At 44.7% G+C, this 26,594-nt stretch overlaps 1 protein-coding gene and 1 pseudogene across 2 annotated transcripts; both read right to left on the bottom strand.

Annotated features, from left to right (window-relative positions):
- Window positions 1-676: 676 nt before the first annotated feature.
- LOC146699583 (rab3 GTPase-activating protein catalytic subunit-like) lies at window positions 677-17,586 on the bottom strand (annotated as a pseudogene). Its single transcript, XR_014922696.1, has 11 exons — window positions 17,516-17,586; window positions 16,690-16,763; window positions 15,883-15,975; window positions 15,570-15,742; window positions 14,867-14,968; window positions 14,513-14,689; window positions 6,717-6,944; window positions 5,896-5,992; window positions 2,866-2,969; window positions 1,928-2,043; window positions 677-1,634 (listed from the first exon to the last, which is right to left on the bottom strand). The product of XR_014922696.1 is annotated as a rab3 GTPase-activating protein catalytic subunit-like (transcript).
- On the bottom strand, window positions 17,571-20,957 carry LOC146699582 (uncharacterized). Its single transcript, XM_085469330.1, has 5 exons — window positions 20,770-20,957; window positions 19,907-20,034; window positions 19,538-19,602; window positions 17,860-17,989; window positions 17,571-17,631 (listed from the first exon to the last, which is right to left on the bottom strand). The coding sequence occupies exons 1-4, from the start codon at window positions 20,790-20,792 to the stop codon at window positions 17,900-17,902; spliced, it is 306 nt and encodes a 101-aa protein (XP_085325456.1). The 5' UTR covers window positions 20,793-20,957; the 3' UTR covers window positions 17,571-17,631; window positions 17,860-17,899.
- Between the last annotated feature and the right edge of the window lie 5,637 nt (window positions 20,958-26,594).

Here is a 26,594-nt window from a genome sequence, read left to right as displayed (position 1 = left end):
ACCAAAAAAAAAAAACCATGCAAACCTGCACAAAAAAAATGTGCGAAACAGCGAGGCCGCGTTATAGCGAGGGACCGCTGTAATTTTGAAGGTACGTCACAACATACCCTTCGTAAATACTCATGCATAGAGACCCTTACCACGGTTTGTTGACATGCTGTGTAGGTGTGTACTTGACTAGCAGGGAAACCTTTGACTATTGTTCACCTGTAGTTTGAATGCTGAACATCTGCCTGTTTAAATCATAAGAACTGTCACTATACAGAGATGTGCTTCTGATTCTGTAATGCAGTTCTGCTTGCGTTGAGTGATGTAAACCACCAATCGATCTGCACGCTTCAAACGTCAATTTGATTTTTTTAATGACACAGCAGTGGTGCGTGTTCCCACCTTCTGCTCTTTGTAACTTAACGCCATCTTTCTGTTTTCATATTTTGGACATGATTTTGGAGTCCATCTTTGCAGCAGCAAATGACCGCAAAGTAAAGCTACCGGAAATGTACAACCCTACATCCGATCTTAAAACAGGAAGTTAGCATTTTCTCGTGCACAGGGTCTATTGCAGACTAATCAAGGTTGCCTATCCAACCCTAACTATGTGCTTTATCAAAGAGGAAAGTTTTGTCTGTCACCTGAATGCAAACTGGAAGCTGGTTCCACAGAAGAGGGGCCTGAAAACTGAAGGCTCTGCCTCCCATTCTACTTTTAAACACTCTAGGAACAACAAGTAGGCCTGCAGAGCGAGAGCGAAGTGCTCTAATAGGGTGATATGGTACTACAAGGTCATTAAGATAAGATGGGGCCTGATTATTTAAGACCTTGAATGTGAGGAGCAGGATTTTGGATTCATGTTCCAGTTGATGCATCAGAGTCAATCTGGGATCCAGTGTGGAGCACATGGACACTTTTAAGGCTTAAAGAACAAACCGATGATTCGATTAGATACTCGGCTCCATCTCTGGAGTCACGGCCACCAAAGCTTTGTTTCTGCTAACACTGTAAACATATACAAATGCACATTAATAGTTGTTACTGCAGAAAGAGAAAAAGAAGCGTCAAAGACAGGAAGGAGATCTGCTCCACTGTGGAGAGAGCTGCACAACTTTGTTCCTGCAGAATTGTCACACAGTCAAACTGATAATTCTTCATTTTTCATTGATAGTTAAACAGACTGGTTCTTATAGCTCTGAACGTGCTTCACAGCACAGCAGCAGCAATTGTGTGTTTCAGGAAGAAACAACGTTACAATAGAGCAGACTCTCCTGACACTGACAGAAAACACTGCGTCTTTACATCAGTGCTGACCACGTCCTTCCAGTTTCATCTACATGAAGTATATATAAATAAAACAGCGCTGACTTCATGTCTTGTTCTAGGACCGGGACACCGACCTATTCTTGATGCTGATATTGAATAAGTGTGGTGTGTGTGTGTACCTCTAAAGATGTCTCTATAGATGACAAATACATGACTGTATGCATGAAACTGACAGCAAGACGTGGGAAGGACACGGAGGCAGAGTGAGAGTTACCCTCTGAGCACTGATGAAGAGTCTGTGGATTATACTGCCAGCCAGGCCCTGGCCTGCTCCTGTCACTACCACCTCTGGTTCCTCCAGCAGGGAGCTCACAAACCTAGAGACAACACACAATGTGGAAAATGTTACAATATTCCCACAAAACAAAACACTTAAATAAGAACATGTAAAACCTGAAGACGCCAAAACTATAAAATAAGACCACCAACATGAGCGAGAAAGAAACGTGTGAACTGACTGTGATCCTTCAGACGCCGTCTTTGTGAAACGTTAACAGATTCATCGTGACAACAAGTTACTAACTATCTGTAGTGACGGTGAAGACGGTTACATGTCATCAACAGCACAAACAAAGCTGTCAGTGAGCGCAGCTCAAACTCTGCGACTCACTTCTTCAGTTCATCAGCAGCCTCTCTGCTGTCGTCCTCAGGAACGGAGAACTTGGCCTTGAGCGAGCGAGCTTGAGTGATGACTGTCTCCATGCTCAGCAGCTGGTTAATGAAATCCTGCACACAGGACAAGAACAACTGTCTGCTCAATCCTGACAGCATGAGACCCCAAGACTGTCACATTTATACACATACGTGGTTTTTCCTACGTGGAACGTTATAGGCTGAGTCTCGGGGTGTAAAAGGCGTGTTTGGAGTCACAGTGGATACATGGCATACTTAAATGTACTTTGAGAAAGCCAAGAATACACAACAAGACTGTCCAATCAAGGAAAACTAACATGGTGGGGTTTAGCTGTGCAGCTGTACAGTGTTATTCAAAGAAAAGGGGCTGTATGGATACTGAGTGCTAGTGAGAAGAACATTTTTATATGTGAAGAAGTGATGATTGTTCTCAGACTTTAGGACAGTATTAAAGCAGGTGTTTAATGCACCTAACGTGTGATCAAACTCAATAATAACAATCTCAGTCTCTGTTTTCGATCACTGATAAACACATCCGATATCAGCAGAGTATAAAAGCTTTGAGCCCAGGTGGGAACAGCCGAAGGAATTACCTAGGTTTAGAAAAAAGTTAGCCATCACTGAGGAAGCACTGGAGTTTGTTACTCCAGCTCCCACTACAATCCCACTGCACCACACCCCTGTTTTCATGGTTCAACCATCAATGGCCATAATAATTATCAGCCAAGTTCTCAGCCATGGTGCACACTGTCCAGTCTACGTACACCTCATGTACAGCACATACTCAACTACAACACAAACACAGTTAACAATCAATCAATAATTTATTTAAAAACAAAACTTTTTGGGTGAATCTAATGATACTTTCTTTTAAACTGAATTCTTTGTGGAAAGTCCGGTCGAGTTTTCACTGACCTCTAACTTCTTGTAGTCCTGGTTGGGGGACTGCAGGAGCTTGCTCGCTTGAACTGTAGCTTGCTGAATGGTTTTTTGCACTGATGGAATATCTTCAGCAAACTCTGAAAGAGAAGAAATGACAGTGTTTCCAGAGTGACAGAAAGCTGTGATTAAAAGAAAGACCTGCCACGTTTGTAACCTCAATTACTGTTAACATGAGAAAAAGCCTAAAATCGAGTAAACCTGCAAACTATTATCTTACTAATACAGATCCTTTTGAAATAAACAAAACCTTCACAACATTTTATAATAATTTTTACAGAGATTAAAACATATCCACAAAGTCTTGATGGATTATTATTGGAGTTAATTAATCCAGCTATTTCAGAGGATCACAGAACACATCTGCAAAATAGAAACTAGGCCTTTTGTCCAGGACTATACCCACATGTGCTTTGGCACAAGGAAAAACTCCCTTTAAACAGGAAGAAACCTTCAGCAGAGCCAGGCTCAGGGAGGGGCGGGGCCATCTGCAATAACCGAGTACAATAACCTCAGTTTGATCTGAATTAAGAAGCAGAAAGTTAGCGGCCATCCAGGTCTTTGTGTCTTTAAGACATTCCTGCAGTTTAACTCATTGGTGTGTGTTATCTGGCTTCATGGACAGATAGAGCTGGGTGTCAACTGCATAGCAGTGTAAATGTATGCTATGTCTTCTAATGATGCTGCCTAAGGGAAGCATGTATAATGTAAACAGAATTGGTCCTAGCACTGAACCCTGTGGAACTCCATAATTAACCTCAGTGTGTGAATTCTTTACAAATCCTACCATGTGGATTCATGGATTTTTTTTTCACATTCTGTCTCTCACAGTTGAAGTGTACCTCTGGTGCAAATTACTGACCTCTGTCATCATTTTAGGTGGGGGAACTTGCACAATCGGTGGCTGACTAAATACTTTTTTGCCCCACTGTACATGCACAAACTGGAGTCTATTAGATAGATATGATACAAACCTTCACACATTCACGTGTTATCAGCACGGAGCGTCTCTGTCAACCTCTGGAAGTAAAGCTTTTAGTAAGTGTCATAAGATCAAAATACATTTTTTAAAGAAGTGAAACGAGGACATTATTGTTGTGTCCAAGCTATGTTTTGTATTTTGTAGTCCAGACTTAATCAGAATTAATTTGCATACAACCTGGATATGCACCAAAGCATTTCTGACCTGCTGAAACATTCTGGGATATTACAGAATAAATGAAAACTAGCTTTCTGGTTTAATTAGAGAAAAGGTCTGAGTATCACAGCAGGACGTTAGCTGATTGAGGTTTCTCCAAAGTACTAGAAAACTCTCCTCAGTGATGTCCTTACTAGTGTCTCTCATTGGCTGTCTCTAGACTCAGAACTGGTCTTAGCAGTATACCGTCAACTTAGAGACGATCCAGAAACTAAGACCTGTTATAATTATACGTGAACTCTCATTAGCTAAATTAATGGTTGCACTGCAGGTGTCAGGGAACAACAGCAACACGACTGAAAGATCTTTAGCTTCTTCTAAAAACCAAATCAAATTATGCCCTGCTCCAGATGTGACAGTCTGAAGACGAAATCTAGACTTTTCTGTATCCTGGAATAATTATCAATTTATTGTGTGTAGAATAAAATAAAGAGTGGGTTTTATCTGATTTCTGATCATTACTGGAGAAAACTTGACTGAAAGAAATTCATGTTGGGGAAACTTTCCAGGCTCCTTTCACAGTGAGGGTTGGGTAGCTAAACTAAATCACATTTACCTGCATTTTAACACCAGGGTCATGTTCTACCCATCATGCCTACGCAGCCCTGAAAATATCACGTGTCCATCTCTGATACTTATAAGAGCTCAAAACTGGCCCAAACCCTGATGGAGTCCAAGGGCCTGCAGTGCAGAACACATCTTGAGCCCAAATCTTGGGGGGCTCAGGATTTGGGCTTTTTCTGCAGCTCATGGGCTGCATTCACTGAACCGACCACAAACTCATCTGTGCACCAAAGTACACAGTGAGACGTCCTTTACCCTCACATCACTGGACACTTCCAGGTTCTGGGTTCCAGTCACTCTATACCAGTGGTGCCCAAATCTTTTTGCATCACAGCTGTGATACAGAACGGCTGTGTGGGCGGAGCCTGTTTCGCTTCAGTGCCGAAAAAAAGGGGTTGTATTTTGATGTAATGACTGTGTCGATGCAATCAGTCATTACATCACTCAGCTCAGGACTGAGCTGTCTAGACACCAGCGTGTATCATACAGTGCATCCACTTGCAGCCCTCCTCGTTTCCCAGCCGTCGCGCCCCCGTCTGCACATCCCCACACAGTCCTCACGTTTCACAGTCAGTGATTGTAAAGAGTTCCTCTGCAGTGGCTCTGCCAGGAGCCTGTCTGCAGAGAAGTCATTCCTTTGTCGCTATCAGTGGCTTCATCCACCTGCAGAGGAAAGCAGCTACCATGCACCTTATCATTAAGCACTTGATAGGCAACTTTACGGGGGCAGAGCACAGACGCAGTTTTAGCAGAGACACTGTTGAGCACGACGGTTTAGAAGTGTGTGTCTGAAAAAGCCCTCTGACTTGTCTTTGTGCTCTGGATATTTGGCGTCTTAGCTTGTTAAGCTTTAAACTGTCACAAACTTGCACTTTAAGTCAGACACGCTGCGGCCTCTCCTCATCACCCACCGCTGCGCAGGTATGCTTCATCTTATCTTCTTTGGTTTGGAAACATATTTGGTGATGCTTAATCCTCTGCTTTGTGTTTGTGTGCGAGCCCCGTCAAAAGCCTGTGCATTATGCTGGCAGCGTCCAAGATTTCTACTTTTTTATTCATGCAGCTTCTGGTTTTTTTTCTCCATTAACATCTCAGGTTGCATTTCATTTTCTTAGTACTTATTTTAATATCTTTAGTTTTTTGTGTTTCGGTCTTACTGTAATTTACCTGCTGTGGGCTCAGAGTTATTTTCCCTGATTTTATTTCATATAAACGTGTTTCTCAACCAAACGGTGAGGACTTACCTTCTTCCTTCAACTTCAGAATAGTTGCATGAAGTATACAGGGCAGGAGGTGACGGGCCAGGTCTGCAGGTTTCTGCATCGCCATGTAGTGCAGAACCTAAAGACAAACCCCCAAAAAGTTTAGTTTGCCTGGCTTCTGTTTTCCTTTTGCTCTTTCAGATCAACAGAATATTTTTGCACAGCCAACAGGCTGCCTCTGAAGAAGACTCCAGATAAACGGTGACCTTTCTCTATGATGGTTATTCACAGAGGGACCAGTCATACCCAGATCTTTAAATCTGTCATAAGACTATCAGTGAGCATTATTTTTAACTTTCTCTTTTTGGATAAACAATGTCTTTAAAAGACAGGCAACATTTTCAGTGATGGTGCAAACTGGAGCTCCGAGCTCTGCTTTCATATGTGCAGGAAGAACATGCAAACGCTTGGCAGGGACCTGCCCGGGTCCAAATCCAGGACCCTCTTTGGGTGAGGAAACAACCCCAGTTACTGTTTGTCCCTTTCCCATAAAGCCGACCGGATCATTAATAGAAGCTGGTTTAAAGTTGTTCTTCATTTAACACCATCACACCACAGAGAGCTGCTGTGTGTCAGTTAAACATCGTGTGTGACAGCATCAGATCCTTTTTCATCAACATGTGAAAATGCTTCAACATGTCTGTGAGCACAGATCTGTGTTAAACTGACTTCTCCAACATACATGAGCCAAAACGGTCCCATGAAAATCAGCAGAAACATTCATGAAAACACTTTGTGATCCACTTAGTAAACACGTTTGGCTTAAAACATGCATGTGGCAAAACGAACGACCTGCTTCAGACCTTCTCGGCCTCCTTGGTGTCATCAAAAAGTCTTTTTTGGCGTCGTGCAGGTGTGACCCTGGCAGTCTCCCAAGCCTCCACCCACATGTTGCCTGGGATCTTCATCCTGGGACTGAGTGTCCCCGTCACCATCGTGTTGCCCTTCTCATCGACCACTTCCTCTTCTACGTAATCCCGAGGTGAATACCAGCGCACAAAATCCTCCAGGACACAGCCGGGGTTGGCTGCCTGTGGACAGAGACACAAACTCGTACTTTAAATGAAGTAATGTGTAAATATATTCACTGACACCTCATACTGGCACTGACGACTCGAACAGGGCCCACTCACGACACCACTGCATTCATGGACCCAAGCACACCAGGCTGTCACTGAACATAAAATGTCATTTATGCATCAAAACGATTTCCTTCTGTTCAGGACTGGAAGTAAATACGTGTGATCTGGCAACAAAAATGTTTTACTTTTTTGTGTAAGAGTAAATCTGAAAATCTATGAATAACAAATCAATTGTATTTTAGTATTAAAACCAGTTCAGACTGAATAAAGAGCTCGTCCACACTGGATCAGAAACATAGAGACATGGTGGGAATAACCAACACTGTAGATTCAGGGCAGCTGCAGCATGACTTACACTGTGTGCTGGTCATTATCACTGCATTACTGCCTCAGGTCTGCAGGTCTCTGCAAAGACAAGGTTCAAATAACCTCTGAAGATGATTTATAAAACTGCAATGAGCTGTTTGAAAACTGACGACCACGTGATCGTCTGGTGATCAGAGGTTTCTGCACTCACGTAGCTTCTCCCAGCATGACTGCATCCATCATGCCACACGTGTCAGTGACAGACTCACAGCTTTCCACAGCGTAGGCTGATCAACAGTCCTCTTATTTCACACTAGTTTACTTGTAAAAGCCTACATGACATTTATTATTAATTCATTAATATCCCATTCATTAACTGCACAGAGAAGACGTCGTTTTCTTTAAGCTAACAGTATTATTAAAGTTCTTCATGACTGGGCCCAGTGTCCTCTTTATGGTCACCCTACCACAGCGGTACTCTCTGTGACTACTGTGTGTGTGACTGCACAGTTATGTTCACTGCAGGCAGTTCACACACACACACAAAACATCCTGAACAGTAAAACTAGCAGACATGTAGCAACTCGAGGGCACACTGACGCTAATGTGTGTATAAGAATTTCTTTTACTTATGTAGGCGGGGTTCACCCTGGACAGGTCGCCAGTCGCAGGGCGAACACAGAGAGACAGACAAACATTTAACCCAGGGGTGGGCAACTCCACCAATGAATGATGAGTGTAAGCAGGTAAGAATGTATGTAAGCTCTGCTCCAGTGTAATGCATAGGTACAACAATACGCTTTAACTTTAATATAGTTTGGTCACATAATTCAATTCAATTCAATAAAACTTTATTGATCCTGAAGGCTGACCCCGATGGAAATTGGGTTAAGGCTGCCGACCTTTGCCAGCGCCATCTTACCCTTCTGACCATACATACATGACACAAACATCACATGGGGAAGACAGGTCAGAGAGGTATAACAATGGAAAATGCACCACAATGCACCAAAGATAAGGAGACAAAAATAACTCCCCCCAGACTGAGCTCCAACAGGGAGATCAGTTTGAGAACAGAAAAAAAACACCTCTGCACATGAAAAAACTCTTAATACACGAAAGAAACACATGACAAGCAACAGGGATGGGTAAAGGGTGAGAGACAGCCAGTGTAGACAGTACATCCGGGCCTGCGTGCGCTGGTCTCCTTGATCCACCGTCAGCATCGGAGGGGAATAAGCGTCGAAGGCGTTTGGAGGGGGGAGGAGTGTACATCTGCATGTGTATATATGTCTGTGTAAGTGTGTGCGTGTCCAGAGTTCAGCTGAGACAGTGTCCTCCTCCCTGCCAGGCTAAGTAAACAGTCTTCCAGCCAACCCAGGTGGCCTTGCATGGAGTGGGAAGAACAGTCTACACACAGTCGTTATCAGGGAGTTGTTATTCGGCTCCAGCCTTGAGCCCACGGCTGGGGCCGAAGGGGTATCCGCATAAGTGATGGAGGTTTTTACTTTAGTGCGAACAGCTCATATGAATTTCAAAGCTGTTCTAACACTCCGACACTGGTCTCTCAATCTCCCGTTGGAGAGCCGTGAGCTTCTCCATGATGTTATCAAACTTGCGCTCCGTGATGTTATCATTCTTGTGCTCAGAGAGCCGATTCTGAGAACTCACGACTGTTAACTCAAAAGACACGACGTCGTAGTCTCACTCCCAGCGCTTTATTTGTTACGCCATTTTTCTCCACACCAACAACAACCCTTCGCGGGCAACAGTACTCTCGCAATATAACAGAAAATAACAAGTTAACAACGACCGCAGTGAGCTTCTGTCATGGTCCTGGGCCGTGTTGGCCCAGTATTCTTAGTTTCCATGTATTTTTGTATTTCGTTCCTTATTTAGACCATGTTTTCTGAGTTGCCCTGTTGTGGTGTTCCCTAAGTGTTTTCCCTTCATGGCTTTTACCCCCTGTGTGCCCCTCTGTGTATCTGTGAGCCCTCGTCTCTCCTTATGTTTTATTCCATGTTTCCCCTGCCCTTTATGTCTAAGTTCTCCCCGTGCTCTCTCTCCCCCCTGTGTGCCCTCTATGTATTTATGAGCCCTCGTCTCCCTTTGTGGTTTCATGTTTCCCCAGCCTGTTATGTCTGTGTTTTCCCCGTGCTCTCTCTCCTCCTGTCTGAACCTCTGTGCCTGTACCCGTCAGTGTTATGTTCACCCCGCCCTGTCTCGTTATGGTTATCTGTGTCACCTGTGTTCCCCGTGTGTTCCCACTTTCCTCGTTAACCCTCTGTGTATTTCTGTCTGCGTCTTCCTCTGTTCAGCGTCGCGTTCTCCCTCATGCCGTGTGTGGTTCTCCCCGTGTCTTCCAGTATATGTTACTTTAGCTTTTCCCAGTATAGTGTAGTTTTGTATTGCTTTTTGTATCATCGTTATTGTTTATCACTTATCAGCAATAAAGCTGCATTTTGAGTTTATCCCCCGTGTGTGTGAGTTTGCAATTTGGGTCCTCATCCTGCCTGCCACACGGCCGAAACATGACAGAAGAACGCGACCGCAACATGGACCCAGCAGTTCACAACCCCTCCGCGGACCTCCAGGACGACGCGAACATGTCGGACCCAGCGACACGGAGGAGGGGGATCGTCCGGACAGTGGAGTCTCTCTGCGACAAGTGGCTGCACTGTTCCAGTGAGGAGGAACGAGAGGAGTTCGCCCGCCAAGTAGGGGTGTGCGTATCTGTGTTCCCCTGGTTATGGGAGACGCTGCACCCCCTCGTCAGCGACTTTCTCGTCTCCACCCTCCAACTCCGTCCGCAGGAGCAGCGGCCCGGTGGGCGTGCACCTTCACCAGAGCCGTGCCGTTGCGCCGTTTCCCCGCTGTCTCATGAGCCAGTAGCGGTCAGAGTTGGAACGGTGAGGCTCGCCACAGACACACCTTCCGCCCGCACCCCGCCGGCTTCCGCGTCTTCACCGCGGTCTGGCCGCACGGCGTGGCGCACGGAGACAACGGAAGCCATAGACTTTGGCGAGGAAGAGCGGCAGCAGGTGTTACGGGCTTATCGGGAGGACGAGCTCCGGCGGAAACCCTGGCTCATCCCGGAGGAGGACCTCTCACCTGCTGCACAGCCTACCAGCCGCTCGCCGTCTCCGATCCGCTTAGGCTATTTTTCGCCTGCCTCATTTCTGGCAAGGATGGGGGCGGACGACGGGGAACTCACCACTACGTCACCCTCTGTGTTGGCGCCATCAGCGCCCATCGCGCCAGCTTCCTCTGCTCGAAGGAGGCGGCGCGCCCGCCGCCATAAACCGGACAATGCTAAGACTACAAAACATGAAGTGGACGGCGGGTTCATCTTTGATAGAGCTATTTTTGTCGACCCTGAGCCTGCCATTTCTCGGACAGTTTTTTCTGAGCCTGCTCCTTTTCCTGCTCGTGTTTCTCCTCCCAGGTCAGTTCAGTTAGCTCCCTCGCAGCCCCTCACAACTCAGTCAGCTCCCTCGCAGCCACGCTCAGTTCAGTCAGCTCCCTCGCAGCCACGCTCAGTTCAGTCAGCTCCCTCGCAGCCACGCTCAGTTCAGTCAGCTACCCTCCTGGAAGCCCCTGCTGCCTGCTATTTTCAGCATCGGCATCTTTTCCCGTCTAGGTTTATCGCTAAATCATTCGATCCTCCCTTAAGAGAGAGACTGCGTCCTCGCTGCCTTCACCCCAGTACACCAGTGACACCTGGGTCTCCAGTAGCTCAGCTCCCAGTGTCACCTACCCCGCAGCCACTTTCAGCTCAGTTTCCAGAGCCACCTGTTTCAGTTCAGGCCCCAGTAGCTCCAGTGCCGCCTGTAGCAGTTCAGGCCCCAGTAGCTCCAGTGCCGCCTGTAGCAGTTCAGGCCCCAGTAGCTCCAGTGCCGCCTGTAGCAGTTCAGGCCCCAGTAGCTCCAGTGCCGCCTGTAGCAGTTCAGGCCCCAGTAGCTCCAGTGCCGCCTGTAGCAGTTCAGGCCCCAGTAGCAGTATGGTCCGCTGGTCAGCTTCACATTCAGCCAGGGGTCTTAAATCTCTCTGGCTCTGCATCAACTCCTGCTGGGAGCTCGGATGAGCTCATCCAGGACTCCGCGGCTCCCACGCCGCCTTCTACCTCGTCAGCTGGAGGGTCCGAGGGGCCCGTTCAGCCTCCTGTCTCCGCTGGAGGGTCCGAGGGGCCCGTTCAGCCTCCTGTCTCCGCTGGAGGGTCCGAGGGGCCCGTTCAGCCTCCTGTCTCCGCTGGAGGGTCCGAGGGGCCCGTTCAGCAACCTTCCTCGTCAGCTGGGGGTTCGGGAGAACCGCACCAGCCTCATGCCACGTCAGCTGGAGGGTCCGAGGGGCCCGTTCAGCCTCCTGTCTCCGCTGGAGGGCCCGAGGGGCCCGTCCAGCACCATGCCACATCAGCTAGAGGGCCCGAGGAGCCCATCCAGCCACCTTCTGCTACGCCTGGTCCAGCCTGTGCTTCGCCCGCTGCAGCCTCAGAGCCTTCGCCCGCTGCAGCCTCAGAGCCTTCGTCAGCTGCAGCAGCCTCAGAGCCTTCGTCAGCTGCAGCAGCCTCAGAGCCTTCGTCAGCTGCAGCAGCCTCAGAGCCTTCGTCAGCTGCAGCAGCCTCAGAGCCTTCGTCAGCTGCAGCAGCCTCAGAGCCTTCGTCAGCTGCAGCAGCCTCAGAGCCTTCGTCAGCTGCAGCAGCCTCAGAGCCTTCAGCCTGTGCTTCGTCTGGTCCTGTGCCCACCGGGCCATGGCCAGCACGCCTGACACTGGAGAGCCGCCGCTGCCTTCCGCGCGGCCGGCCCCCTGAACTGCTCCGTCGTCTCCTTCGCCGCCGCCGCTGCCTTCCGCGCGGCCGGCCCCCTGAACTGCTCCGTCGTCTCCTTCGCCGCCGCCGCTGCCTTCCGCGCGGCCGGCCCCCTGAACTGTTTCCACGTCGTCGCCGTTGCCTTCCGCGCGGCCGGCCCCCTGAACTGTTTCCACGTCGTCGCCGTTGCCTTCCGCGCGGCCGGCCCCCTGAACTGTTTCCACGTCTCCGCCGTTGCCTTCCGCGCGGCCGGCCCCCTGAACTGTTTCCACGTCTCCGCCGTTCCCGTCCGCACGGTCGGCCCCCTGAACTGCACTGTGTTTTGGGTTGTTTTTCTTGGGCTCCGGTGTTTGCTGTGCTCCTTTGTTTTCTGTTCCGTGCCCTCCGTCCTGGGCCCCCGCCGCCCGCCCTGGGTCGTTTTCTGTTTGGTTTTTTGTTTTCCTGTGTTTGGGCTGTCTGGAGCCAGCCCTTAAGGGGGGGGTGATGTCATGGTCCTGGGCCGTGTTGGCCCAGTATTCTTAGTTTCCATGTATTTTTGTATTTCGTTCCTTATTTAGACCATGTTTTCTGAGTTGCCCTGTTGTGGTGTTCCCTAAGTGTTTTCCCTTCATGGCTTTTACCCCCTGTGTGCCCCTCTGTGTATCTGTGAGCCCTCGTCTCTCCTTATGTTTTATTCCATGTTTCCCCTGCCCTTTATGTCTAAGTTCTCCCCGTGCTCTCTCTCCCCCCTGTGTGCCCTCTATGTATTTATGAGCCCTCGTCTCCCTTTGTGGTTTCATGTTTCCCCAGCCTGTTATGTCTGTGTTTTCCCCGTGCTCTCTCTCCTCCTGTCTGAACCTCTGTGCCTGTACCCGTCAGTGTTATGTTCACCCCGCCCTGTCTCGTTATGGTTATCTGTGTCACCTGTGTTCCCCGTGTGTTCCCACTTTCCTCGTTAACCCTCTGTGTATTTCTGTCTGCGTCTTCCTCTGTTCAGCGTCGCGTTCTCCCTCATGCCGTGTGTGGTTCTCCCCGTGTCTTCCAGTATATGTTACTTTAGCTTTTCCCAGTATAGTGTAGTTTTGTATTGCTTTTTGTATCATCGTTATTGTTTATCACTTATCAGCAATAAAGCTGCATTTTGAGTTTATCCCCCGTGTGTGTGAGTTTGCAATTTGGGTCCTCATCCTGCCTGCCACACGGCCGAAACATGACAGCTTCTCCAAGATGTGATCCAATTTGCACTCAGAAGTCTTATTCTGAGTATTCACAGCAGCCGTAAGCTTCTCCAAGATCTTATCCATGCTGCACTCAATGAGCTCATTTTGAGAAACTCACGCCTCTTCCCATCGTTTGAATCCCAGCGGGCAGCCTTGTGGGGGTTTGAACAGCCGGTTCCGCTTTCTTAATTCTTCGATAAGTCAGGGCCAAGCCAGCTCCGATCAGCCAGAACCCTGTTACCATGGTTCCGAATAGGTAGATATCTTCAGCACTCAGGCTCACCCGAGCCCAGACTTCTCGTTGAGAAAGGGGTGTCAATTGCATTCAGGGAGCAGTTGATCCAATCCATAATTCCTCTTTTAGGTTTTAGAGAACAGACTGTGAGAGAGTGTTCCAGGGAAAAGTAATACAAAAAACACGAGACTAGACAAGGACACAAGAGGCTAAGCAGGGAAGCTAAGGGAGAGGAGAAAAGTGCGACTGCCTTTGTTAAGAGCAAAACTCTCTGAATGCTGTAAACACACCGTGTTTGGGTGGCTGCATCCCAAAAACACCACAGCAACACTGAAGTCTGGAGGTGGGAGCATTATGATTTTGATGTTCCCAAAAAAATGTGTGATTGCTTAGAAAAGTTATGCATAAAAACTTTATAACAAGCTGCAAAAGGGACTGAGCCATTAAATCTAACTCCAGGAAGGATGAATGGAGACATTGTTGATTAAAATCTGCTGCCATCTACCAGGATGATGAAGATGAAACAAGGATGGATGTTTCAGCAAGACCATGATCTCAAACACAGCCAATGGAAACTGTTGGTTTCAGAGAAATCAAGTAAAGCTGCTGGAACGGCCCAGCCAATCACCTGAGCTGAATCTGTGGGAAGGATCCACGGAGCATTCGGGATTTATAGACTGTTTGTGTGGTGAGTGGGTCAAAGTCATGAGCAATGATGGGACTGGTTTCTCCATACAGACGCTGCCATGAACTGTCATCACCAACATTTGTATAAAGTAATAAATAAATGTCTGTGTGTTTAATGTCCCTGTGTTACCGACATCTGGTGATAATTTCACATCAAAGCACCTTTAGAAATATATTTGCTTAGAGAACTGCTGACGTGTTCAATACTTATTTTACCTGCTATAAAATGAAAATGTTAATATGTGTGACATCTTTAAAATCAAAGCAGCACGAGCCTGTGAGGTACCCACCCACAAATAAGATGGTTATTTTCCCACCGCTAACGCAACTCAAGGACAAACTCCTGCCAGAGGTGTCCAACAGCCCGCAGCCCACCGTAGTAATAGTTGACCAGACACACACACAGAGCCAGACGGTAGGTCAGACTGTCACTGGGGGCTGACTTCAGCTGGTGGAAAAGGTTCTACAACGAGGGAAAAGACCAGCATGAAATCAAACAGCAGGACACCAAATTTAATACATTCTAATAAAAATCCTGACAAAGTACTGACAGCACTGAGCCTGTCTTCACTCTGAAACTTATATTGGACCTGACCTGAGTGTAACCTTGAGTGTGCGAGTGGTGAAGAGGCAAACATACATAATCAGAGGTTTTCTCTTGCTCCGATGTCCCACTGGAGTTGGACAGCTGAGTGTTATTCTTACAGTCAGACTTCTCCACAGCAGCATCTGGAAACAGATACTGAGACACAAACACAAATAAATAAGTCTGTCATTTAGAAACGCTGTTGTTTTCTAGATGTTAGAAGAATTAAACAAGTGCAGCTCACGTAGTCATCACTTCATGATAAAACACAGGATGCTGATCGCTCAGTGGCAAAAGCAGGATGTGACCAGAAGTAGACAATAAAAATAAGAACGCTGCCTGATATCCTGTTTAAGATGACGCTCTTGTGCTTTACTGAGCTGCTGTCAGATGGGATCAATATCTGTGGCCAGCACTCTAAGACATAAATGCAATTACCGCTGTAGTTTTAAGATTCAAGGCTGTCTTAGCTCGAGCTCGAGCTGCTGAGTGTGACGGGCTCAACAGTAACCAGGAAGGAAAAACTGTTTGTGACAAGAAGCAGAGGAGCCACATCAGTACGAGTCAAACTACCACACGCTCCGAGGTCTCTGCTGCTCTGAATATCACGCTCACCGTCTCCTAACACGGGATCCACACCTCTTCTGTCAGAATCAGTTTCCTCATAAAATGAGCTGAAACCATTAAAACTCAGTCAAGTATTAGTCAACTCCGACTAGTTAATGCCTTTTAAACAGGTTACATGATTAACTCTTACCAGAAGGACAGAATTGAGTATCTCGGTGTTAAGGGGCGACTCATCGATGCGTCGATGGCGGCGAATGTGCTTCCGGGCACTGTGCACCATGTTGGAGACAGACAATTTGGAAATGGGCACAGTTGCTGCTGGCTCGGTCAGCTTGGACAAAGCAGAGCTGATATCACTGTTTTCTACAGACGACAAACACATCCAAGAGTTTCTGTTCAATTGCTGAGGCCCGGGTCAGCACAGATGCCCAGATCTCCCAGTAAGCTACGCACGTTTCCAGAATGCAGTATGGTCACTCAACAAGTAAAGCCAGGAACCTGACCTTTGCCCTCATCTTCAGCGTATCCTCTTCCAGGAATCTCCTCTGTACACTCAGTCCTACAGCAGAGTTTAAAGAGCTCTGTCACAGCCTCACCTACAGGGAACACAAACAGTTACTGACCTGATATTTTCTTATTCAAACTTTTCATGAAGCACACGCTTCAGCACAGCGAAGCAGGACAACATCTGTGTAACATTTTCTAAATCATGGACGTGGCAACAAAAGAAAAGTCCACTTTACATCACATGTAAAGTGCTTGGGGCTGTCATGAGAGGCGGGGCACACCCTGGACAGGTCGCCAGTCTGTCGCAGGGCAAACACAGAGACAGACATTCACACCGTGGGAAATTTAGGGCCCCAATGAACCTGTCCCCACTAACTGCATGTCTTTGGACTGTGGGAGGAAGTAGGAGGCCCACACAGAGAACAATGAGGAAAAAAAGACACTTTATTTGTCCTTGACTATGTTCTTTCTATCGGTAGCTTGATTACATCCGTCTTATCTGCTGCGTATCATTTGATGCATGAATTTTAGCTTAGAAATAGTTTCCTCTGTGCTGTTTGGACAAAAAACAAAGCCATAAAAAGTCTTCACACATCACACAACAATGTGTATGTTTGTAATGGATCCAAGTGTATTAGCAACCAGAAAAATACAACATTAAGGTCAGTGCACTTAATGCACTGACCTTAATGTTGTATGTAGCGGTGTGTTTGAAATCTGTACTGACTAGTAAAACCTCTGTGGTCTGCCCCAAAGCATCATGGTCTCTGCCCCTGAGTGTCCCACTGATCAGTTTAACTTACCCAGTAAACACTGAGGATTTTCAGCCGTCCTGACTCGAACTGACCAGTGAGGAGCTTGAAGAGGGTCGAGGTCACTGTTGGGTGATAAACAGAGTAAACAGTAGAGGAGAGTTTCTGATACACTTTTAGTTAAAGGGTTTTTATAAGTAATGAGTCATGTTTGATTACATGTGACGTAGTCCTTCACCAGTAATCAAGATAATTACACATGTAAGCATTTCCTTATGTCACACTCAGTTTGTCCCTTCATGCTTGTTAGACCTGTGCCAGCTCTGTTTGGGCCTTACAATCAAACCCATGTACGTTTACCCTTTTAATAAACTGCTCCACCCATTTCCTACTTTATGAGTGAAATATGAAGCAATGCAGTGTGTACACGGATGCAACACTCAGTGCTCAGCGCAGCGTTTTGTGTGCTATAGTGCAAGTGAACAGCTCACTCCCATCAAAGCTTTTCCATTGGATCGTTAACACAAACACCAAATGTCAGGAGGACATGCGCCTCAAACTGGAGTTGTCTTTCTAGCCTGGGTACTGTGTTATCCTTGTCTGTATACCGAGCTTCTTATTAATAATCAGCTCTGCACAGGAGCAGAAGCAGAGTCCAGCCTGTTGCTCTTACAGTATAATACTCATAATAAAAGCACAGTAACCGTGGTTAGTCACTGAGCAGCCCGGTGCGTTTCGCTTGATTTCTTTAGTCAGGGTAAATTCATTCACCTGCACGGGTTAGCTAAACGAACTTTACAAAACAAGTTTCCCCTACAGCCGAGTGCTCACCTAAGGACCTAAGTTACGGATTAGCTTACACACACATTTAACTTACCGAAAATAATACGGTGGGGCCTCAGGTCCTCCTGTCTGGTAGTCCAATTTACTGAAGAACACCTCAGGCTGTCACTTTGAAATAGCCGGTAATGTAAACGCTGGACCTCTCAGCATCTGCCATTCCCGAACAGACACATGCAAGTTTGTCCGTGACCGCAGCCGCGCTGTACATTTATTTCAGTTTCAATATTTTTTTCAGTTTCAATATTTTTTTCGGTTTCATTTCAAGGTGGCATCGTTCTGATCCCATACACACACAAATCCTGATTTACAAGTACAAAATATTTATGACCACAATTTGAGCCCATATACTCTCTCTACCACAGCTGCCTTTGAACTTGCCTGGGCCAGGTCTGAGTCCAGCTTTGCTACTCCTGCCAGGTCACATGACACAGGGGTGTGCTCTGATGTCAGCAGGCAGGTCAGTGGAGCCCTCTGGTGGTGGATATACGGCAGTGAAACAGGAGGAGGCCTGAGAACAGACAGCAGGCTTAACTAGCAGGACAAAGTACTTGAAGGAGTCATCACAGCCAATCAGCTCTCAGGAAAATGGAACATCACATACATTTGCTCTTCTTTGATTTTCATCAATGTATTTCCTTTGATAGATTTTCCGTCAACACTTCTGCTTGATTAGAAGCTCATAGGCAGTTCCTGTCACTCTACAATAACACAATGTAAAGGCTGCGCTCTCTGCCCTCCCTAATTTGACATATTTTGTTGTTTTGTGTGTGTGTTTGTCTGTGTGAAGTTTTGATGTGTATGTGAAAAACACAATTTTGAAAACACTGGAAAAAGACCTCAAGACATGTTTTCCTTTACTTTACTTTACAACAACAAAATAAACTATCACAGCTATGCAGATGACACACAAATATATATCACAATGTCACCAGGAGACCGAGGCCCTGTACAGGCTCTTGGTAAATGCATTGAGGAAATCAATGACTGGTTGTGCCACAATTTTCTCCAGCTAAACAAAAACAAAACTGAGGTAATAGTCTTTGGCGCCAAAGAAAAACGATTACAGGTCACCAGAGAACTTCAATCTATACATCTAAAAACCACAAACCAGGCGAGAAATTTGGGTGTAGTGATGGATGCAGACCTAAACTTAGAAAAACACATTAAGACAATAACAAAGTCAGCTTACTATCACCTCAAGAATATATCAAGGATAAAAGATCTGATGTCTCAACAGGACCTGGAAAAACTAGTCCATGCATTCATTTTTAGTAGGCTTGATTACTGTAACAGCATCTTTACAGGTCTACCTAAAAAATCAGTCAGACAACTACAGCTCATTCAGAACTCTGCTGCTCGAGTCCTCACTAAGACCAAAACAGTGGACCACATCAGTCCAGCTCTGAGGTCCTTACACTGGCTGCCTGTCCGTCAGAGGATAGACTTTAAAGTTCTGATGCTGGTCTATAAAGCTCTGAATGGTTTGGGACCAAAATACATCAATGACCTCCTGACCCAGTATGAACCATCCAGATCCCTCAGGTCATCTGGATCCGGTCTTTTATCAGTTCCCAGAGTCAGAACCAGACACGGAGAAGCTGCATTCAGCTTTTATGCTCCTTATATCTGGAACAAACTCCCAGAAAGCCTCAGATCAGCTGAAACACTCAGTTTATTTAAATCCAGGTTGAAGACTCACCTGTTCTCAGCTGCATTTGAATAAAGCACCAAATCCACACTTTAAGCTTAAATTTCAAAACTTACATTTAACTACTGATTTTATCTACTGTTCTGATTTTATCTGTTTTGATTTTATATACTGTTGTTTGTTTGTTTGTTAATTAGTTAGTTAGTTTATTTGCTTGTTTTATTCAATTTTAAATCATGCTTTTTATTTGTTCTTGTTTCTAATGTCTCTGTAAAGCACTTTGAATCACCTTGTTGTTGAATTGTGCTATACAAATAAACTTGCCTTGCCTTGCCTTGCCTTTACTTTCTATGAAACAACAATTCCCACCAAGGCTTTTCAGTGTGAAATTTAGTGTATAGAAAATACCTGTGCCAGGTTGTCTCCATCTAGTGGTGAACATGGCCTCACCACTACATCAGGTGAGCTTTTCACTGTGCACAGTGACACAAAAGTAATTTAACAATTTTTAAAAAAGCAATGTTACAGATTCAGTAAGAACTGAAGTTTATCATAATCCTTCAAGTTTCACTCAGTAACAGCAGCTTTTTAATATTATTGGCTATATTTTAGAGTCACATTTATATGAAATGTCAAACAATCACAGAGTGACACTGAACTAAACAATCAATGCCATGTGAGTTGTTCTTGTTTGTTCTTTATCTCGGATTTATTGTAAGCAGCGGGAGTAGAAGCTAAAGAAAAATAGTAAAGATATGAATGAATCTCTGCTCTTACAGCTTTTATTGTGCCATAATGTCTGCTTTGAAACTGTCCTCTTGCTCGTCTCTTGGATGCTCACCTCTTCTTCACCTGTTCCTTTCACCAAACTGCTGCACTCTCGTTCTCTGCTCTCGCCTCCTCTTCTGATTATAATTAGATGCAGTCAGCATGTGCCAAACAAACTCCCCCCAAATCTATCATGTTTGATATGATGATGACGTTTTTAACATCTTATTTATGCACTTGTTGGGTGGGAAAGAGTAAACAAAGATGGGGCATAGAAGCAGAACTGAGTCCTACGTGTGGACGGACAGTAACTTTGTGTATATGTAAGCATTTAAACACTGCAGAGAGTCAAATTAACAGTAACACTATTTTGTCTAAGTCCGCCATTGTAGAAATTCATTTCACCGAAACAATAACATGGCGCACAATGTGACAATAAACGTATAAAACACAAATTCTTACCTAGCAGGAGAATAAATAATCAGTATTTTAAGGCTACTGCATGTATAGATGTCACTGCTGGCTCACATAAGCTAGCTCTGAGACCCGCCAGAGTTTACGCCACAGTTGACTGTCGCGAAAGAGTCGTAAATCACCGGCATTGTAAAACTTAAAATGATTCCAGGGCATGTTATAAAACACCCAATAGATGTGCTGGATATTAAACGGTATCAAACGACTAAATGAACACAGGGTTACAATTACATGCTCACGTCGTCACATCGAGAGTTTATTCATTAATCATCAGAGTTCAACAATGTTACATCCAGTTGAAAACAGCTTCACTAACGCCAGCAAAACAGGCTAACAGTATATAAGAGCACAAAACCAGCCGTGCTCATCAACAGCTCGACATATCCTCAACAACTCACCTCAGTATGTGTAACCCGTTCATGTGTTACGCCTGTTGTTCTTGCGTTGTGTTCTGGCGTGAAAGTAAGAGGCAGGAGACAGTACTGGGTCTTTGGCTCTTTACTGCACATCTGCAACACAGAAACATGTGTCTGATCTGTGTGTGTCACGCGACTGCCAGTACACCTCTCCTCCGGCCATGCTGAAAGGAGCTGTGTCTGCAGCTTCATTAACACTACAATAATATAATGAATCAAATACAACAAATTTTTTAAAACATTAACTTAAGCTCTCAAAAACAAAAAGCACAAAATAAATAATATGTCACTGAAAAAACATCAAAAACAACTTATAAGAACAATAAACAAAATAATTCAAAAACAAATAAACAGTCAGATAAATACAATTCAATAACCAGGACCCAATATTCTGGTACTTATAGTTCAAACATTATACTTCAGTACAATTATATTAATAACCGCCATCTAACAGGCAGTACAACACTGTACTTATAAAAACAATGAATGAAAGACTGCATCTCCAAAACATAAGAACATCTCCATACCTGCAACACAGAAATATGTGTCTGATCTGTGTGTGTCACGCGACTGCCAGTACACCTCTCCTGACGAAGGAAAAAAGAGTGCATGCTGTTAAAAAAAGACTGCCGCGAGTAGCCGCTAGCAATCAGGCTAACTTAGCATGCTAGCATTTTAGCTGCGTTCTCGGCTAAAACTCATAAGCGTATATTAGTGAACTCCGCCCTCCACAAAACTTATCCCGAATGAGTCTCTTAATGACAAACAAAAACGCGGCTGTATTCACATTGCAACTTGGGATCTGAACAAACTTTAATTAGCTGAGAGCAACGTGGCAGTGACTTACCTCCGGCCATGCTGAAAGGAGCTGTGACCGGGGCACACATGCACGCGCCTACGTTACCACGCAGCGCACACACACACATGAACGCACATATGCAGCATATTTATTTTACTTGGTTTTAGAGTTGGAGTATTTACATAGTGATCTGAAATATTTTGCTGCTGAGCAGCAGAGCTCCAAAGCGTCCCCCTGTAACCATGGTTACGCAGATGCGTTCCGACTGTCACGTCACAGAGGAGAACCTGTTTCAAATGTATACCTGGATCAACCTGGAATCAGTTTGAAAAGTTTTCTGCTGAGATCCGCAGCTCGACTTCCTGGCACCCCGGGATAAGATGAGTTGCTGTGTTTTTCACGGAGAAAAAATAACGTCAGTGTTAGATGAAAAAAAAAGATGCAAGCAGAAGAGGACAGCAGATTGAGAAGAGATTTCTTCAAACGGTAAGGAGCTTCTAACAAGTGATATCTGATAAGCTTAAATCTTAAATCTAATGTCCAGATTCATGCTAAACTTTTCTGATTACTCCGTGAATCTGCACTGTTAGACTTTTCATCGCCACTTTACGGTAACATACTGGCGTCACTGCTGCCAGCGTCATACCGTGACGCCGTGTTACGCTAGCTTACCTTTCTGCAGGATGATACCGTTTTTTGCTGGTGTGGTATAATACTCTTGGACAAATTATGGTAACGCACCGTAGCCTTTTTTACGGTATCTCACTGGCGACAGTTATGTCAGTGAGATACCGTTATGTCGTTATGTCGTAAATTACGTCAACAAAGTAACATCATACTGTGATTAAGAAATTGGTATACTACCGCTTATTCACGGTATGTCACTGTAAGCCGGCTGCAAGGTAATAAACTGCAATATATTAACCAGTAACTTACCGTTATCACGCATCATCAGTACCAAAAATATTCATCTCTGCTAGAGGATACCGTGTCCCAACAGGCGGTCATTTACTCTTTTAACAGGTCGTAATTTACCGTAATTTCAGTTAACAGTAACATACTGTAAGAGACTGGAGGGTTCCAAAAAAATTGGATGGATGGATAGACACACACACACACACAAAATATAATTCATGTGCTTTGCACCACTTTATTTCAATTCTGATTCTTCCCTGCTGAAATACACATTTCCAAAATCAAAAACTGAAAAGAACTGAAAACATATTTTCATTGAGGAAGCACTTGTTTTTACTAAACCATGTAATCCATTATTTTCTCAGATGGTTGTACAAACAATAACGATATTATGTCATATCCATATCATGGCAGACAACACATGCTCAAGTGTTGGGTTTCCTTACTTATATTTTGTAGGGTCTCAAACCTACAATGTGAAGTGCCTTGGCATTCATTTTGTTGGCACCATACAAATAAACTGAATTGTAATGGATATAATATCAAGCCCCACACGTCTGCCTTTATATACACTTTGTCCAAAATACTGGCTCACACGACCAAATCATTGCACAAAACAGGGTCCACAAGGACATGGATGAGCATGTGTGGTGTGAAGGAACTTGACTGACCTGCACTGAACCCTGATCTTGCTTTGTGGACTGAGTTCATTGATTTGTAGGGTGAGCCAATACATGTGACAATTAAAGTGTAAGTAGCTGAAATAATTTTTAACAAACGGGTAAAAGAAGGTTAGCACTGGTGCTGCACAGCAAGAAGGTCCTGAGTTCAATTCCACCATCAGGCCGGGGTCTTTCTGTGTGGAGTTTGCATGTTCTCCCCGTGTTTGCGTGGGTTCTCTCCGGGTACTCCGGCTTCCTCCCACCGTCCAAAGACATGAAGCTTGTGGGGATAGGTTAATTGGATAATACAAATTGCCACTAGGTGTGAATGTGCGAGTGAATGTGAGTGTGAATGGTTGTCTGTCCCTGTGTGTTGGCCCTGCGACAGACTGGCGACCTGTCCAGGGTGTACCCCGCCTTTCGCCCTATGACAGCTGGGATAGGCTCCAGCGCCCCCCGCGACCCTGAAAAAGGATAAGCGGAAGCGAATGGATGGATGGATGGATGGGTAAAAGAAGGAAAAAAAATCAAAACTGTTGCACTCAAAAAAACCTATTGGACAGAGACAGCGTCTTGCAAGATGGCGAGAGAGCTTGTCTTCATTGTTGCTCGTCTTGTGTAAATGTCCAGAAAGCATGGGCCATGGATCATCTGTGGAGACATGGGTAACAACACATTGGTCACTTAAATTATACAAGAAATTTACTAATTTCCCTAATTTGAAGTTCTCCACTCAAATTCAGTAAGCCACTGGAGGAAAGTTGTGACATGAGGGTTAATGTGAACAACCTTTCGCTTCACAGTGGTCCCAGTCTTCCTGCTTGTCCCAACCTTGGAGGTACATTTTGTTCCCTCTTCAGGGTTTATCCTTACAAAAAACCTTGCACCCGCTGACTCCTGGTATTCCAGGTTCAATACATAGAATGAACCAAAGAAGACTGACATTGCATCAGCACAGGTGTTCTCTTTGTCCAGCTCAACAATTACACGCCCCTCTGCACTCACCATCCAGCAGGTGGCGGTCATTGAACTTTGTCCTTAAATGTATAGGGGCAACATGTTGTCATTATGCAACATAAAATAATTTCAATACTTCACTTCTTCACACTTTCTAGATAGTCATAAAGCAAATAGCTACGTACAGTTAATTATTAATGGCCTTATGTACATAAGTCCATTTTAACATATTATAATTGTACATAATTGGGAATTATTCTGCCCATTAAACACACCTAACAAAGAGTCAGCCCAGTTAAAGTACCGGAGGTGAATCAACTGTATGGTTATTTTGGAGTTTATAGTTTGTGCTGCTGTTAAACTTTACAGTATTGACTTCAGTATTTCTGCTGTTGGTGTAGCTAGACTACTATGTTGATCAGTAATATGTAATGTGAAATTTGATATTGTTACTTTGCTGGATTCACTGAGACACATGTCCAACAACCTTGGTTTATAAAGGAAATTACAGAAATTTGAGCTAACAAAACAGAGACTGGATACCTGTGTCCACAAAAAGCTCCTGTGCCAAACAGAAATTTTAATATGGTCTAATCAGCTCTATGTCATAAATGACTTCTTACCAAGCATAATCAGCCTTGGGGTGCTTGGCAGGCTTTTAACATGCAAACTGAACAATATAAATTTGCGTGCACTGAAGCCACAAAATTTAGAAATACACAGTTGCAAAAACTTCAGTGACCAATTACCTTTCCTGAATGACATATTCAATGCAAAAAATAAGAGTATTGTCAATAGGGACCAATTCCCAGTTTTTACATGATCAAAATTATTCACAAAAGGCTTCAATAAACAGAAAATGTGTGCCGACAAGAGAGCAGTGCACAAACATGAAAAGATATTTGAGCTCGACGCTTTAATGGGTTTAACATGACTTAGTCAGCACTCCGCACCGTACAGGTAGTACAAGCACACCTGAAAACACTGACCAGCTAACAGCTTTAAGCATTTGGGCGCAACCTCGGTAGTTCACCGATTCACCTGTTGCAAACGTCCAAGTTTCTATCAAGTCTCATAAATCCATCGGCAAATTACCTAACTAGTCTTTTGAGTCTCCACATTCAGAGATATTGACATTTTGTCTTTAAATGAAAATATCCTGGTAGCTTAAAAGTCAAAACAAACAGTACTAAGAACGCATTTCGGACTTCTCTCGAATAAGTGAAAAAAACACTTACCTTCAGACTGATTAGCTGGTTCCGATCCAACTTTAATGTGTCCCATGTCAGTCCGTTTTAGGGAAAAAGTGTTAAGTGGTTTCATTTAATTTTGAGATACTCCCGCATGGACGAGCAATTTGGAGTCTAGCAGAGTTACCACGAATAGCATACGATCTTCAGATATAATCCAATCAACCTTGCATTTAACCCGATTGAACATCCAGTTACCTCTGACTACTTCTAAGTTGCACATGTTAACGGTCTCATCATCACTCTGTGCTGCAGCGAACTGTATCTGTGGCACAGAATAGTTGATGGCCATGTTGTTCTCCTGCTTTGCAGCTTTTTTTGAGTCTGAATTGCGGCTTAAACGTGCAAAACTAAGAGAAGCAGATCAATATTTTCTTCTTGTTGTTATTTAATGGTGGTTGGCAACCAGCGAAAGGAGCATTAACCACCTCGAGCAATATTTTCTATCCCCATTGTTGTTTTGAAAGTGAATACCCGACGTGTGCGTCATACGTCACGTTGTACGTCAGGTGAAGGTGTGGTGTCGGCTATCGCACCTGTCGCATTACAAAGCTTTAAAAACGTAACAATCGCTTTAAAAACACAACCCAACGCGCTAAACTGTGATAATGTGTTACATTATCACGTATATCAGGACATCTCTTCTGAACCAAGACGAAGTGGTGCTACAAAGGAATTATTTCTTTAGGAGAGCATTTAATAGCAGTCTGGCCTGCAACAAAATGCACCGCTAAAAATACAGTTTCTGCTTGTCCCAGAATTTATTAATTTTGAGAGTGAAGTTGTAGGACTGATGCTGGTTAGTGGTGTAGGTTTCATGGATGTGACACCTTGTGTAAAATGACGACCAGAGCATATTATTAAATCAGTTCACTGTAGTTAGGCAGAGGTGTCTTAAAAAGTACCACCTTATACAAAACAAATGAAGGTCCAGTATAAGAAAGAATAAGAAGAGAAAAAAGCAACATCCTGCTAAATGAAGTCATTTTTAAACATTACTCTAAATGTAGCCATTAGTTTTTGTTGCTGGCCATACAAAAATAAGTATACTTCAATTATATTTCCCAAGTATACCTTACCTAGTACGTATACTAATAATGCTTCTTGGGACTATATTGGCCCCCGTTTTAGTACATAACAGTATTCTTGAAATTAACTTTTAGATGTACTTTTTGTTCACCATAATTGTACTAGCATAATGTCATAATGTCTACAAGGGTATAA

Source organism: Copadichromis virginalis, linkage group LG10, assembly GCF_057382275.1.
Source record: "Copadichromis virginalis isolate Kocher_CV1m ecotype Utaka linkage group LG10, C_Virginalis_male_GT1.1, whole genome shotgun sequence".
NCBI classification, from domain to species: Eukaryota; Metazoa; Chordata; class Actinopteri; order Cichliformes; family Cichlidae; genus Copadichromis; species Copadichromis virginalis.
The sequence above is the reverse complement of the archived record's forward strand: the minus strand, read 5'-3'. Positions and strand labels throughout refer to the sequence as shown.